At 58.2% G+C, this 14,573-nt stretch overlaps 1 protein-coding gene across 1 annotated transcript; it reads right to left on the bottom strand.

Moving 5' to 3' along the window:
- Positions 1-56: 56 nt before the first annotated feature.
- On the bottom strand, positions 57-14,081 carry CSRP1 (cysteine and glycine rich protein 1). Its single transcript, XM_014946275.1, has 6 exons — positions 13,932-14,081; positions 7,923-8,035; positions 3,196-3,364; positions 2,673-2,799; positions 784-877; positions 57-483 (listed from the first exon to the last, which is right to left on the bottom strand). Exons 2-6 carry the CDS (start codon positions 8,032-8,034, stop codon positions 407-409), a joined length of 579 nt encoding a protein of 192 aa, XP_014801761.1. The 5' UTR covers position 8,035; positions 13,932-14,081; the 3' UTR covers positions 57-406.
- Between the last annotated feature and the right edge of the window lie 492 nt (positions 14,082-14,573).

Genomic DNA, 14,573 nt, shown 5'->3' with positions numbered 1-14,573 from the left:
ACCCAGTGCACCCCCGCAGCCCCAGACGGGGAATAAACTCTCCGGCAAGGCCAGGCATCGGTCAGCTTTGATGTTTATTGCTTGCTGGGTGGCACGGCGCGGCTGAGCACGCATCCCGGCGGGACGGGCAACGCGGAGCAGCAGCACGTTTGGGGCGCGGGGGCCTCGCCGCGGGTGGGTGTGAGCTGTCCCCCCCCCGCGCCAGCAGGACCCCGTGGGGACGACGCTGGGACTGCCGCAGCTTCGGGGTGCGCTGGGGCACGGCGGGGAGGAAGGGGCTCGTGCTGAGAAGTAGCGGGTGGTTACTGACGATGGTGAGGATGCTGACGGCGGGTGCGGGCAGGGTCGGGCAGCAGAGGCTGGCACGGACCAGCCCTGGGCCAGCGGGGAGCCTGGTCCCGGTGCCTCACTGCGAGTGGATGAGCGCCCCGGCGCCCTGCCCAAAGCCAAAGCCCTTGGGACCGAAGTTCTTGGCGTAGCAACCTGCAGAGGACGGGAAGGGAGAGACGGGTGAGACCGGCATCGGAACAGGAGAGGGTCCTCCCCTCGAAGCAGGCGCTGCCTAAACGGGACGGGGTTTGCCTTATTTGTTGGGCAAACAGAGAGGCCCCAGGCACAGCGGGAAATCCCCCAGCTCTGTGCCCAGCCAGTCCCCACACACAGCTTCTGGGGCCACCACCTCCCCAAACCCCAGGGCCACCCCGCTTCCCTGCACGGGGCTTTTCTCCCCCTGCCACCACCCCTCGAGGTCCAGGACAAGCCAGCGGGGAAGGGGGCACTCACCTTTGCAATAGATCTCCCCGTCTTTGTCTGCCAGGGTGGTGGACTCCAGGCTTTTGCCACACTTGGCGCAGCGGAAGCAGGACTTGTGCCAGGACTGCAGGAGAGGAGCAGAGCCCGGTCAGACGGCACCCGGGGACAGGGCTGTCACACGGGGTCTGACCCACAACAAGGGGGGCACACGGGGTCTGAGCAGGACAAAAGCTTTATTCTGGAAGGAATGGTCCTCCCAGCCCAGGGGGCAGATACAGGAGAGGAAACACCAGCTGTGGTCACTGCTCCCGTGGTGATCTGGTTTCAGAGAGCGTTTGCCCCCACTCACAGAACTCATTTGTACAATAATTTGCAAGGAGTAATCACCCCCCTCCTTAGAGATTGTCCTCTCTCAAGCAGTGTGATAATTCCCCCGCATTTCCCAGCTGAGACCCAGCGCTGCTGTACCTCAGCGGGGTGGTGGGGGGTTGGGACACCTGCCCCTACACAGCGACAGCTCCAAGGAAGGCAGCAAACACACACGAAGAATGCCAAAATCAGCCAGTGTTTAAAAATAACACCACCCCCCCCCACAGCTCCATCAGTCCTCTGGGATAAATGAGCTCACAGCCTTTGAGCAGACCTAGAGTAGCCAGAGCTGCTCACGGAGGAATTTAAATAAACACTTTGGAAAACATGAAACCTTTTTTGGAAGAAAATGTGAAATTAGGGGGCTGGAGGAGGAGGTAGCAGATGGAGTCATCCAGCAAACATTAGCACATGAAATACATGCTCTGGAATCCTCTCCGGGTTTGCTTGAGTGCAATTGCTTTGCCAGCTTTGGTTCCCCATAAACACTGAGGCCAGAAACCTACCAGGAAGCCCAGATCATCATTTTAAGGTTAAGTTTGGCTTCTGACCCTGGGCTGACTCTCAACGTGTCCATCATGAAGCCCTGCACTGCCAGCCAGGGTACCATGATGCTGGGAGGCCCCTTCTGTTGACTTGATGCCTCCTGCCCTTGCTCTGGGGACAGAGGAGAAACAGAAGCCCCAGGGAGGATGGAGCACGAAGGGGCCAGCGAGTGACCCGGTGTCACCAGGGAGGGGAGAGGCTTTCCCAGCACGGCCATCCCGGCCCCTGCGGCACGAAGCCAAGCAGCCTTGGCAAGCCCATGTCCCTGACCTCAGGGGGAAGGTTGCTTCAGGGCAGGGACCTTGCTTGGGGTCCCAGGGCTGACAGAGCAGAAGGCGTCCCCACGCCTTACAGAGGCTTCCCAGAGCTGGGTAGGACAAGGCCATGGCAAAGGACCCCAGTGAAGTGACGGACTTGACATAGGAAGTGCCAAGGCTGTTGCACCCTGAGAAGACCCAGTCCAGCAGCAGAACAACCCAAGAGAGATGCATGGAGCCCATGCCCACATCTCCAGCTACTTGCCCTGCCTGTGGTCAGCGCTGACCACTGGAATTCATTCCCTGCCCTGAATTTGGGCTGCAGCATCCCAGCCTGTGGCAGAGGATGGGGAAGGATCTCACTGGATGTTGCACTTGCTCAGTTAGTGGTGGCAGTGGCCATGGCCCACATCACTGTCCATCATCCCAACACATCTAGAGGAAGGGACGTCCACTGTGACCTCTGCTGAGCAGTGCTCCAAATGTTTAGTACAAAATGTATTTCTCTCCCATCTACAAGCCTGTAAGAGCAAGGCAGCCTGAAGAACCTGATTTTCAGACATGCCAAGGTCTCCTTTTGGTGCCAGGCTTCTAGGTGAGCATGGCCACCAGTCCCCAAGCACAGCCCTGGCTGGGGGCACTGGCAGCCCAGCCTGTGGGACATATCAAGACCTTCTCTGAAGTTCTCCTTGCCACACAGCAGCTTGTGGCACGTGCATCTCCCATCCACTCCATTCCCCTTCTTACCTTTCCAGCTCCAATCACCTTCTCGGCTGCGTACACCGCTTGCCCACAGCGAGGGCACCCATCAGAACCTCCGACTTTCTGGGCCATTCTGGCTGCGTTAGGGTTGGTGGGTCGGTGGGGCTGGCCCCTGTGGGTGGGAGGGAGTTCATGAGCAGGGCTGCACAGGCACGATGGAGCAGGGAAGAGCTATGGGATCACAAATCCCAACCCAGATTTGAAGGGCCCGGAGCCTTCAGCACAATGTGTGGAGCCCCGTGGAAAACTTCAGCCTCACGGCTGCGTGCGAGGAGGGGACAGACAGGCAGCACACTCAGACCATGGGGACACGTCCCATCAAGCCCCATCCCACCGTGCAAATAGGGTTCAGGGGGTTTCCCCCAAGGAGAGAAAAGCAGGGCAGCCCCTGGCACTCTCCAGATGAGATACTGCTGGAAGTTCAGCATGGGCTACACGGCCCATCACCAGATGTGGGGGAGAAGGTGCCCACAACAACCCCAGTTTCAAAAACAAGACCTAAACTCACTCTTCATATTTGATTCCCAGAGACTCGCCCTTGTCAGTGCTCAGGGTCCCTGCTCCCTGTCCGTATCCATAGCCCTTGGGGCCATACTTCTTGCCGTAGCAGGACTTGCAGTAGATCTCCTCTCCATGCACGGCGACGGTGGTGCTGTCCAAGTTCTTCTTACAGACCACTAGAAAAGAGGGGAGGGCCGTGCCATTAGCCTGCTCATCCAGAGCTCACTAAGGAGGAAACAAGTCCTCACAAGGGCTAGTACAGCTCGGCTTTCAAGGAGTAAGGAAACCCTAGACAAAATCCTGGTGAAAGGAGTGCATGCAAAACAGCCAGAGATAAGGATCACAACAAGAACATTGTCGGGCTTTAAAAGGAAGCAACCGCCAGATGAGGAAGAGCTCTGTTAACCCTCTTGGTGCTGGTACCCTGGAGATGCATTTAAACCGGGGTGGGGGAGGGTTAAATTGCCCCCCAAATCACTGCAGGACCCACAAGCCCAGGGATGGACGTCCCTGCCCCTGCAGCTCTGCCACGCTCCCAGGGACCTGCAGACACACAGCAATAGGCACTCAGGGGAAAGTCATGTAAGCAAATATATTTTATCTTGTGTTTAGATGGACTAAAAGCAAACCTATGGAGGCACTGTAAGGTTTTTGGGACATTTACACTGTTGTGCACAGTTGCCTCTCCAGACCCCGATGGAAGAGTTCAAGCTAATGCGTCCTCCCTGGTCCATGCCATGATCAGGGTGGTCTCAGGTGAGGACCACCACCCCAGCTGGGTGCTTCAGCCTTGGGGATCCACAGGGGATGCAAGATGGGACAGGAGGACACAGCAGCCAGGCTCGGGGTCCCAGCTGAGCCCATCCAGAGCTTGAGCTTGGTGCTGGGCTCAGGCCACACAGACTGTTCGCCCCATTTTTAGGTTTTCCTGACTCCCGTCCCAGCTCTGATCTCAGCCCCCACATCGGGTTCCAAGCCTTCCTTGGAACACGCCTCCCAGCAAGCCGGAGCGGGAGGCGAACGGCACCCAAGGGGCTCGCAGTCATCTCCGGTGTTTACCTGCTGCGGTGCAGGATCCAGGCACCCGGGGCAGAGTCCGCAGCGCTGGCAGCTGCCACTAAATGGATCCTGTTGCAGCTGGGACACAGCCTCCCCCCATCCCGCGTACATGCCTTAAATGTCGAGGCTCTCAGCAGCCCGCTGGCCTCTTCGCCAGCAGAAAAGTTTCTTGGCCTTTCCCAATATCTCAGGAATGCAAACACAGCAGCGCTCTCCTCCCGGAGCAGCACAAACCGCGGCACTAAACACGGGGGTGAGAGGCAGCTTCCCTCAACCCAGTTACTAAATATGGTGCTTCTCCTCCGGGGCCGCGGAGAACCCCGTGTGCTGCTGCTGGGAGGAGGAGAAGGAGGTGGAAAGGGAAACATCTCCTGCCATCTAAGGAGGATCTGGCAGGGTCCTCTCCTGGCCATGGGCTCCCCTGTCCCATCACAGCAGTTGGGGATGGAGAACACCTCCCTGTTGGGAAGGACCAGCTCTGGTTAACTGGTCCCATAGGTGCCAAGCTAACGGGGTGGTGTTGGGGTTGTCTCTGAATTATCTTGGAGCTCATCAGGAGAAACGCTGCCTCCAGACAGACCCTCCAGGAGGGGAATCTGGGCACTTTAATTGGCACATTGAAAGAGCTTTGTCTTGGGGGTGGGAATGAGCGAGCTCAATGTTATCTGTCTCTCTCTCCCAAGGTGCTGGGTGGATGCAGAGCTCTAACCTGAGCTTTCACAGCCCCTCATCTGTACAAGCCACAGATGCTTTGAGAGGCAGCAGAAAAATTCTTTCCCGTTCTGCTTCCTAGAAATCAGCCCCCAGCTCCTGGGTTTCTGCATTGCAGAAATTCCAGTGCGCCGCACTCATCGAGTTAAGGACCCTTTGTTTTTCTAAGAGCGTCGGAGTTTCTCCACAAAACAATTAGACAAGAGCTGCTGCTGCTTTCAGAGGCCAAACCATCTCATTAGAGTACATTTCTGCCGTGTACTATTGACTCAGTTGGACGGATGCCACTGAGTCAATCATCAAGTCACTCCCTGAGCCGATCTCCAGTTCTAATGCGCTGTGGTAGGTTTGGCTCCTTTTTGATTATTTTTTTGGCAGGTCAGGTCAAAGTATTTGTTTTCCTCCCTTAAAGATAAAGGCTTCAGGTTCCCCGATGAGGCCCAAATGCAGCTCTGGGGAACAGGCTGGGAAGGCAGGAGCTGGGTGCAGCTCAGCATCACCCACAGCCTGTGGCACGGGGCTGGGAATCCAGGGTGTCCTACGGGATGGCACGTGAGCCACGGCCTGGACTGGGGACCCTGCAACTGGACAGACAGAACTGCTGGGGTAGGTGTGGAGTGACATTATCTACGCCTGCAGAGCACAGGGACAGGAGCCCCAGCTGTAGTTGGCTCTGGACCACTCCCTGGTGACCTGCGTCCATGAGCAGATGTGCGGTGACCTTCTTCCCTACTTTGGCTGTGTTCTCCTTTCTGGAAGCCACCTCTATAGGGATGGCCTTTGCCTGATTTCGTGGCCCCTGGAGGCCAGCCCTGAGCTCTGGGTGCCAGCATCACAGAGCAGAAGCTTTCCCTAGGGATCCAGCTGTGTGCTCTGGGGTCGCTGGGACAGGCAGAGGCAATGGCATCTTCGTCCCCATACCGAGGTCCCCCAGTGACATGGACTCAGATGGTAAAAGCCAGCGCAGGGGGGAAATGAGGGTGACGTTCCCCACCCTCCTTATCTGAGGCTGCAGAAGAAACACGACTTCCTGCTGCAATAAGGACACTGCCAGCCCCTGCCCGCCCAGGGAAAGCTGCAACTCCCCTCCGTAGTCCTCGAGGGCCAGAGCAAGGTTTCCAGCCTGGAGACTCCCACATACGAGAGCTACGGGCCGCACTGGCCACTCTTCCCGCTGCGCAGGGAGCAGAGACGTGCAGCAGCCTCCCTCCCTCACATCTGCATCCAGCTGTGCACCCTGGGCAGCCCGGCCAAGAAGGATCCGGTATCGGTGCCAGGGGGACACAGGAGCATGGCAGGGATCGGCCCCATGAGGACACTGGTATTTCCCTGCTGGAACAGGTCTGCTGAGGTTAGTTGTAGCTGAGTGCCCCTTTGCAGACCCCAGCTCCGCTTGCTGCCCGCATGGAAAAGCTGACGTCTGTGCTCCCTGTGGCAATGGGCTGGGGAGACTGGGAACAGGGCACGGGGACCGGCTGAGAAAACGTTAAACCTCAGTGGGGCCCTGCTGCAAGGGCAGCTCTGAAAATGCACTTCTGCTTCTGCCGTGTTGATGAGTCACCAGGGACACAGGACACGTGCAGCCCCCTGGTAGCACGTGAGAATCCCTAGTTGTGCTACAGAGGAGTCTTCAAGGGCGGGGGAGAGAAAACTGGTAAATCACAGGCTGAGGACAGTGGTCATCTTTCTAGTCAAAGGTCCTGCAGCCCCCCTGGATGTGGTTTAAGGAGTTGCTCTCAGCACCACAACACTACTCGCCTGTCCCTGCACGGCTGCCCTGGTGTCCCCAGAGGAAGGGGGAGGGCTTCTGGGGACCTGCAGCAGAAACCCAGAACTTGTAGGATCCCACAGAAGATCCCAGGCAGAGGGAGGGATCTCTGCAACGAGTTAACCCACAGCCAGATCCTGTTCCACTGCCCTTCCCTGGAGGTGACACTTGGGTCCAAACATACAACAGAGACAGACTGGAGGTGATGCTTTAGCCTTCCATCAGCAGAAGGGCCAGGACCAACCACATCTTCTTCCCATCATCTCCTGGGACACAGGGGCAGATACCATGCCAGTTCCCAAGGCACAACCACCTTTTTAGTGTGACAAAGCCACTTGGAAGACTAAAGCTAGCATCACCTCAGAGCACTGCATGGGACATGTCACCTCCTGCCACCACTGTTTGAAGAGTCCCTGTCTCATGCTCCAACCCTGAACATCTGGACACAGTGTAGAGGACTCATCCCAGCCTTTCCCTGGTGCAGGGACAGGCAAAGTCACAGAATCACAGAATCACATGGGGTTGGAAGGGACCTCTGGAGACCATTTAGTCCAACCCCCTGCCAAAGCAGGTCCACCCAGAGCAGGTCCCACAGGAACGTGTCCAGGCAGGTTTTGAATGTCTCCAGAGAAGGAGACTCCACCACCTCCCTGGGCAGCCTCTGCCAGGGCTCTGCCACCCTCACAGGAAAGAAGTTCCTCCTCATGTTCAGGTGGAACTTCTTATATTCAAGTTTGTGCCCATTCCCTCTTGTCCTGTCACTGGGCACCACTGAAAAAAGACCAGCCCCATCCTCCTGACACCCACCCTTTAAGTACTTATAGGTGTTGATCAGTTCCTCCCTCAGTCTTCTCCAGACTAAAAAGACCCAAGTCCCTCAGCCTCTCCTTGTAAGGGAGATGCTCCAAGCCTCTCATCATCTCTGTAGCCCTAGTCTTTGCATGGGTGCTGGCTGAGGTCAGCTCTGAAGACTTGGATGGTCCCTGGTGTCCTGGGATGATCCGTGTTCCTTCAGCAGAATGAATTTCCAAGTCTGGAGCAAAGCAAAAAGCCTGTCACATGGCCCCCACAGCAGGGCTGTGTGTGGAGGAATCCTCACAAGCACTTACAGAGCCCACAAACAGGAGGTGACGGGGCACCCAGCCGGCGGGGAGCGGGAAGGGGGCAGGAGGGGCGAGGGAAGGGCTGGTACTCACTGCACAAGAAGCAGGACTTGTGGAAGCTGTTGCCTTCGCATTGCACCTCCTCAGCGAAGTACACTGCCTTCTGGCAGACACCACACTTCTTTCCTCCTCCCCAGTTGGGCATCCTGCAGAAAAGCAGAGGCAGGAGGAGCGTCAGGGCGGGAGGTCGGGCAGGAGGCAGGGATGGGGCAGAGCGGGGCAGTGCCAGCAGAGCTCCTGCAGCCATCCCACTTCTGCCCAGGAGAGACCACCTGTGGATGTTTGCTCTGAGCATGGATTTACAGGGCTGATAATTAGCAGAATTAGCACGGAACCCATCATTACAGTACCCAGCAGTATCAGCTGCCTCTGAGGGACCAGAAATGCCTCTGACCCGGGAGCCGTGGGACCTCCCAGCTCCTTTCTGTGCCAGGAAAAAGGGAGGAAGTGGGACAATGATGGGAGACGGTGCTTACAGAGGTACCCACGGCTCCAGCCCCTCGTTAGATCCCAGCCCTGCCATTACCCCCCAGCAGGGCGATGCTGCAATGGCCAGGGTGACTGATCCTTGGTGCTGGGGAGTCTACAGGCTGTCAGCCCGCTGGAAACAGTTCCAGCTTCTCCTCCCTGAACATCTCTTCCATTTCTGCCACCACACAGGGCAGGGGTACAGTCAGGGCTGCCCAAAGAGCAGGAGCTGACCCCTGATAGCACCAAAGAGTGGCACCATGTCCCCCATAGCATCACTAGCTTGTGCCTTGCCCAGCCAACTGCTCACAGGTTCCCCCCCATACTCGGGCATCTCAGTGTCCTCCAGGACCACAGGTACCGTCACAGAGGCTGGGAAATCAGCAGCCCTGGGGACACACACTAACGTGCAGGGCAAACACCTGAGCATCAACCTAAGCCACCATGCAGCTCCTTGGTAGGATAGAAATGCTTCTCTCTCCTCTTTCCTGAAACGTATCTGATGAGACATGATCAAGAGGCCCCTTGATCCGCAAATTTGCAGACAACCCAAAAAACCAGTGAGCAGACAACACAAGTAGCAGAGCTCCAACCCAGAGGAGCCTTGATACTTTCGAAGACCAGGCCAGCACAAACCTCGAGACATTCAAGCAACAAAGTCCTACAGGGAGATTCTGAGGAAGGCTGGTTGAGTATGGCCAAGAGGAGGCTAAGAAGGATCTAACAGCAACCTACAGAGAGAACAAAACACTTTCTGGTGGTGCCCAATGATATAAGAAAGGTCAATAGGCAGAAGCTGCAGCTTGGGAGGTCTCCAGAGGCCTCTCTCCTTCAACACTTCTGCCATTCTCCGTTCTGCTCCTATCTGGTGCAGAAGTCACCCTCCCTGGTGCAGGCACAGCCACCCCCTTCCTGACTCCTGAACAGCTAAAGCAGCAGGACCAGGTCCCCACACACTGCGTGTGTCCCCCCAACAGCACACCAGGACCACGTCTCCTCCCTCGGCTCGGCCACAGGGCTATGAGGAAGGGGAGCTGGGTCTGCTGGGGCACGTGGGGGGCACAGCCTTTGAGCCCACTCTTTGCCACAGCACCGACCCCCCGGGCCACCTCGGGCAGCTGAATCCCCATCTCTGGGTCCCCAGTTGCCCACCCAACAGCAGAGACACGGCGCCGTCCCAGCTCCCACGGGGGGATGGATGCAACAAGAAGGCTGGGGGCTGTGTGATCATCAAACGGAGGGATGAGCACCCCAAACCCTCTGCCCACAGGCACAGCCAGGCCTTGCACCTCCCAGTGCCTGGGAAAGTCGAGCTTTTTCTGGCGTAAGAGTATTTTGTCAGGCAAGAGGAAAGGGAAATTGATCTCAACCCGGTTCCAAGGGCAGGGCGGGCAGGGCAGGGTGGGTGCGGGCCGTGTCTGGGCTGTGGGGAGGCACTGGCCCCTCTCCAGCCCGGCTGCAGGCCGCACGGGGGGTCTCAGCGCGGGACAGACGGACGGAGGCGTGAGGGTGCCGGGAGCAGGGCCGGGGGGGCTGTGGTGCCCCCAGGGACCCCAGGAGCTGTGGTTGGGGTGTGAGCACAGCAGCCGGGAAGTCTCTTCACCGAAGGCCCTGCAGGCCGGGCTTCCCACCACCAGGCAGCCTGTGCCAAATCCCTCCCTTCCAGCCTGAGCCTTCCAGTCCCAGCCTCTGGATTGCCTTAAAAGGACACAAACTGTTTCTCTCCGGAGCCTGTTTTTTCCCCCCCTGCACCAGGAGGAGGGCCTGACCCCGTTCAGGAGTTTCCTTGGAGGGTAGAAACATCCAGCAGCGTCCCCCTGCCAGCGGAGATCCCCCACGGCGTGGGAGCCCACTGGCCCCTTTTGCCCCCCCGTGCCCACCTGCCCAGGGATAACTGGCTACAATTCCTCTGGGTCCCCCATCCCTTTCCAGACCGGCAGAGCCCATCTCTGGGACTCCTCAGCCCTGGGTTTGGTGGGCAGCCTCACACAAGCCGCCCACCATCGCTCCCTGCTCCATAGCCAGGGCATCTGCCAGCCCGCTCAGGGACAAACAGCCCAGCGTGGTTTGGAGCCACCTCCCCTTGGCCTCCATGGCACATTTTTTTCCACTTTACAGCAGCAGCAAAGGAAAAGGCTTCGCTTGTCCCTAACGCCAGGGTTCATCTGCCCAAACTGAGACATCAGCCGCTGCGGGCACCTTCCTCTGAGCTGCTGGTAAATCTGCGGAGGAGAAAAGCTGCTTCTGGGTGACGGTCATCTGGTGTTTGCAAACTGGTGTTTGCCACAGGAGGGGTTCAACCTCCTTCCGCTGCTTGTTCTCCTCCACCCGCCATGGGAAGGTTGCAGGTGCCTCCGCACAGTTTAAACAATGTCACTGTGATTCTGGCAGGGGACTCTCACCATGAAGCCCCCAGGAACACAGAAACAGCCCCAGAGAAGCCACATCCCAGCAAAACCTCCTGGCATGTGCCAGGATGGATTTTTCCATGGGGAGAGACCGTGAAAATGAGTTTATCCTGGGGATTCATGGGCTTGTGACAGCTCCCAGCTGGGCACAGAGAGAGTCTGAGACAGGATTTAGGTTGCCAGGAATTCCTTCTTAGTCCACAACACACACAGGCAGATGCTGAGAGCCCGGCAGGCCACACACGGGGCCAAAAATCAGATTGTGCTGCAGGTCAGTATTGGCAGGAAAAAAAAGGCATCGGAGCACTCTGCTCACAGAGCCTGAGCCCCACACCAGACCCCCCAGAAGCAAAACCCTTACAATAACCATCCAGACAGACCCATCGTCCCACTTTCCGAATTAATGACTACTTAAAGATACGACAGAGAGTTTGCAAACCTTTCGACATTTTTTTCAGAGCACTTTGCACCATGAGCACCATATTCTGTCCAATTGCAACACTTACTGACCGCAATCGCACTTCTCCAAATCACTATTAGACCCATGCAGAATGAGGAACAGGAGGTGAGTGTCCTCTGGCCAAGGACCTCACTGAGCACAGGCAGGAGGGGCATCCAGGGCTGCCAAAAAACCAAGATTCTTTTCCTCCCTCCTGCAGCAGCAAACCCAACCAGGGCCCTTTGGAGAGCATCCTCTGTGCCAAGCGTGGCTCAGCCCCGCAGCTGGTGCATCAATCGCTCTGGATAAGGCAAGAGGCCTCAAAACCCAAGATACCCTCCTTTTATCAACAGCCATGCTGCTGGGAGGCACAGACACAAGTGAGGCTTGTGCAGAACCACACAAGTCTGGCATTTTTTGAAGATTAACTCTAATTTTGGTGTCTGGTGTCTGACCCTGCAGCGGTACAGTTCACCGGGTCACACGTAAGCTACGGACACACACACATTTCAGATGGGCTTGTGTTGCACCAGTTTGGGAGGCTGTCTAAACTAGGCTAAACCAGGCACAAACCAGTATGGAACCAGTATGTTCTGGTGCTTTGGGATGTCACCCAACCTGGGCTGCAAGGGGAAGCAGTGAGCAGATGAAGCCGAGCCATCGGGCGGTAGGAACACAGGGTCACCCTCTCTGTAGAGTGGGCTGAGAGCTCAGTGTGTCCCTTACACCAAAGCACCAACCACCACTGCCCGAGAGCAGCTGGTTCATAGCCAACAGAGCTGTGTTCGTAGCCAACAGAGCTAAAGTGGCAGCGGCCGCTCTGCAAATGCATCTTCTCCACTCCAGGAGTGCTCAGAGCAGAGCAGGTTCTCCCCATCACCCTCTGATGGACTTTACCTGCAGCCACTGGGACGTCAGCTCAACCACTCGAGCTTCTGCAATAGCTGGAAAACCTTTCCCACGTATGTGGCCAGATGTTCTACTAAAATCCTCCAGTAATTAATTGCAGAGCAATCACTCTGCGCTTGGAGGACATCACTGAGGAGCAGGACTCCTGCTGGCCCATGGAAAAGGTTCTTTTTTCTTTTGCAATGAGAGCATTAATGCAAGTGGGTGGCAGGAAAGCACCATCAGTGCTGCACAAAATGCATCCCCAACGATGTTCCCAGCAGGACACGCAGGATCATTACGTGGCCTGGGAAAGGGACAAGCCAAAGGGGAGGAAACCACAGAAGGAACCCCAGTCCCTGGGGTCTGGTTATTGCCTTTCAGCTTCGAGCAGCTGGCACAGCCATGGAATGAGCCAAAATTTGGAGGAGGAGGCACCAGGCAGAAGAGGCATGTGGGCAGAGCAGAAAGGAACCAGCTCATGGGGAGACATGTAACACCGGGTGGGGAATCCCCAGGAGGAGCATCAGGGGTTCAGCACCCATAACTGCCATGGGGCCCGTGGGGGACTCTGCCCCAGAGAAACGGCCTCTGTCCCGGAGCAGCTCTCACATCACCTGGGCACAAGTGGAAATGACCAAGTTGGAACTGTCCCCCTGTCCTTCTGCCATGTAATCATGGGGTGGAGCAGTGACGTGAGGGCAGCCTGGGCTGCCGACAGCATAAAAATGGATAAATGAAGGTAATTTGTGATACAGTGATGTGAAACGGGTGAGCAAGAGGAAAACGGGGTCCTGAGGCTGGTGAGCACTGGGACACGGCAAACACCAGGCATCACCACGGAGGAATCACAGAACGACCCAGGAGACGCAGCTCTACCAGATCAGAGATCTCTGAGGGCATTGTCCTGAGAGGAGGGGAGGAAGCCAGGAGGGTCTGAGGTCCAGAGGGATCCCCACGCACGGCCCTTCCACTCTACACTTCCCAAAGCCACACCACCAGGCATCTCTTCTCCTGCCTCCGACAAGGCAGCCTTCAGGTTCGCGGTGACAGGGAAGGGCCCCACGAGGCCAGCGCCGCGCTGAGCCACCTGCCAGACACGGCCATGGGCCACCACCCCCCAGTCGCCACATGCCCACGGACCAACACAGCACTGCCTGCCGGCCACCCTGCTCCCAGCTTTGGCTACAAAGGCAACTGGAAAGCTCCCTGTCACCACTGGGCTCCTCAGAGAAAAAAACCAATTTTATCCAGGACCACGGCCAACCCAGCTCACTGTTGCGCAAAGCCAAATGGGTCACGTCCTTGTCATTTTGCGCTGCCCCCCAGGAGCCGAGCGCAGCCCCTGCAGGGGCCGGGTTCAGGATCTGCCATCCCTGCCGGAGAGGCCCGGATCCGGGATAGAGGAGAGGCCCGGATCCAGGAGAGAGGAGAGGCCCGGATCCAGGAGAGAGGAGAGGCCCAGATCCAGGAGAGAGGAGAGGTCCGGATCCAGGAGAGAGGAGAGGCCGGCTGCGAGCCCAGGGCTGGGGAGACGGTGCCCACCGACCCGCGGGAGGGGGGAAGGCACCACGCCAGCTGCTGAGCAGCCACAGCAGGAAGCACAGAGCTCCTCGTTAAGCGGCGAGTCCTCCCCAGGGCTAAAAAGAGCCAGGAGGTGCCGTGTCCAAACCCGATCTCACACCTAACACTGTTTCAGCACTTGCACCTTCTCCCCCGTCCATCCCTCCCCGTACCAAACACTGCGACTTGGCAGCATCCGCTATTTTGCTGAGTGCTAATTAACACCCCCCGCGCGCGCTGGCCCCGCTGCCGGCTCTGAGGTTTGGAAAGTGGCACCTGAAGCTGTGCTGGAGCGTGTGCCCGGCCAGGTCCCACGTCAGCCCCCTCTGTAAAGCGACATCAGTCCACGCTGGCAGCAGGGACGGGGTCCCCCCGGGTGTGAGCGTTACTCAGGCTGCAAAGTTAAGCGAGAGCAGAGCCCGGGTTTGGGCGAGGGGACAGGACGCGTGGGCTCCTGGCCCAGCCTGAGACCACGGCCCCGAGCGTTCCCCCTGGCAGAGGGAGCAGGGAGGGTTCCCGGGGGGGGGAGATTAACGGCAGCGGGAAGTCTGGCGTGGCGGTGGGAAGTGACTGTGCTGTGTGGGTGCCCGCTCTCCGCCGGGTCGGGAGGAGTTCACCCCGTCTGAAGCAAAAGCTTCGGCTTCCGCATCTGCCGACATGTGCGCGGATCCCCCCGCCGCTCCCTGCCCCAGCGGGCCCCCCCGCACCCGCTCCCGCCCCACGGGGCACGGCGAGGTCTGCGCCCCCGCTCCAGCCCCCAGCCCCACATCCCACCCCAGGTGAGATGCCTGGGGGGAGAGGGGGGGCAGCCCAAGGGGCTGGGGTCTGCCCGGGGACGGACGGAGGTGGGGGGACAGCGGGGATGCGGGGATGATGAGACCTGCCCCCCCCCCGGGGCCGGGAGCGGCGGCGGGGCCC

This window comes from Calidris pugnax, unplaced genomic scaffold (assembly GCF_001431845.1).
Source record: "Calidris pugnax isolate Ruff unplaced genomic scaffold, ASM143184v1 scaffold116, whole genome shotgun sequence".
In the NCBI taxonomy this organism is placed as follows: Eukaryota; Metazoa; Chordata; class Aves; order Charadriiformes; family Scolopacidae; genus Calidris; species Calidris pugnax.
This window is presented reverse-complemented; position numbering and strand designations above follow the sequence as displayed.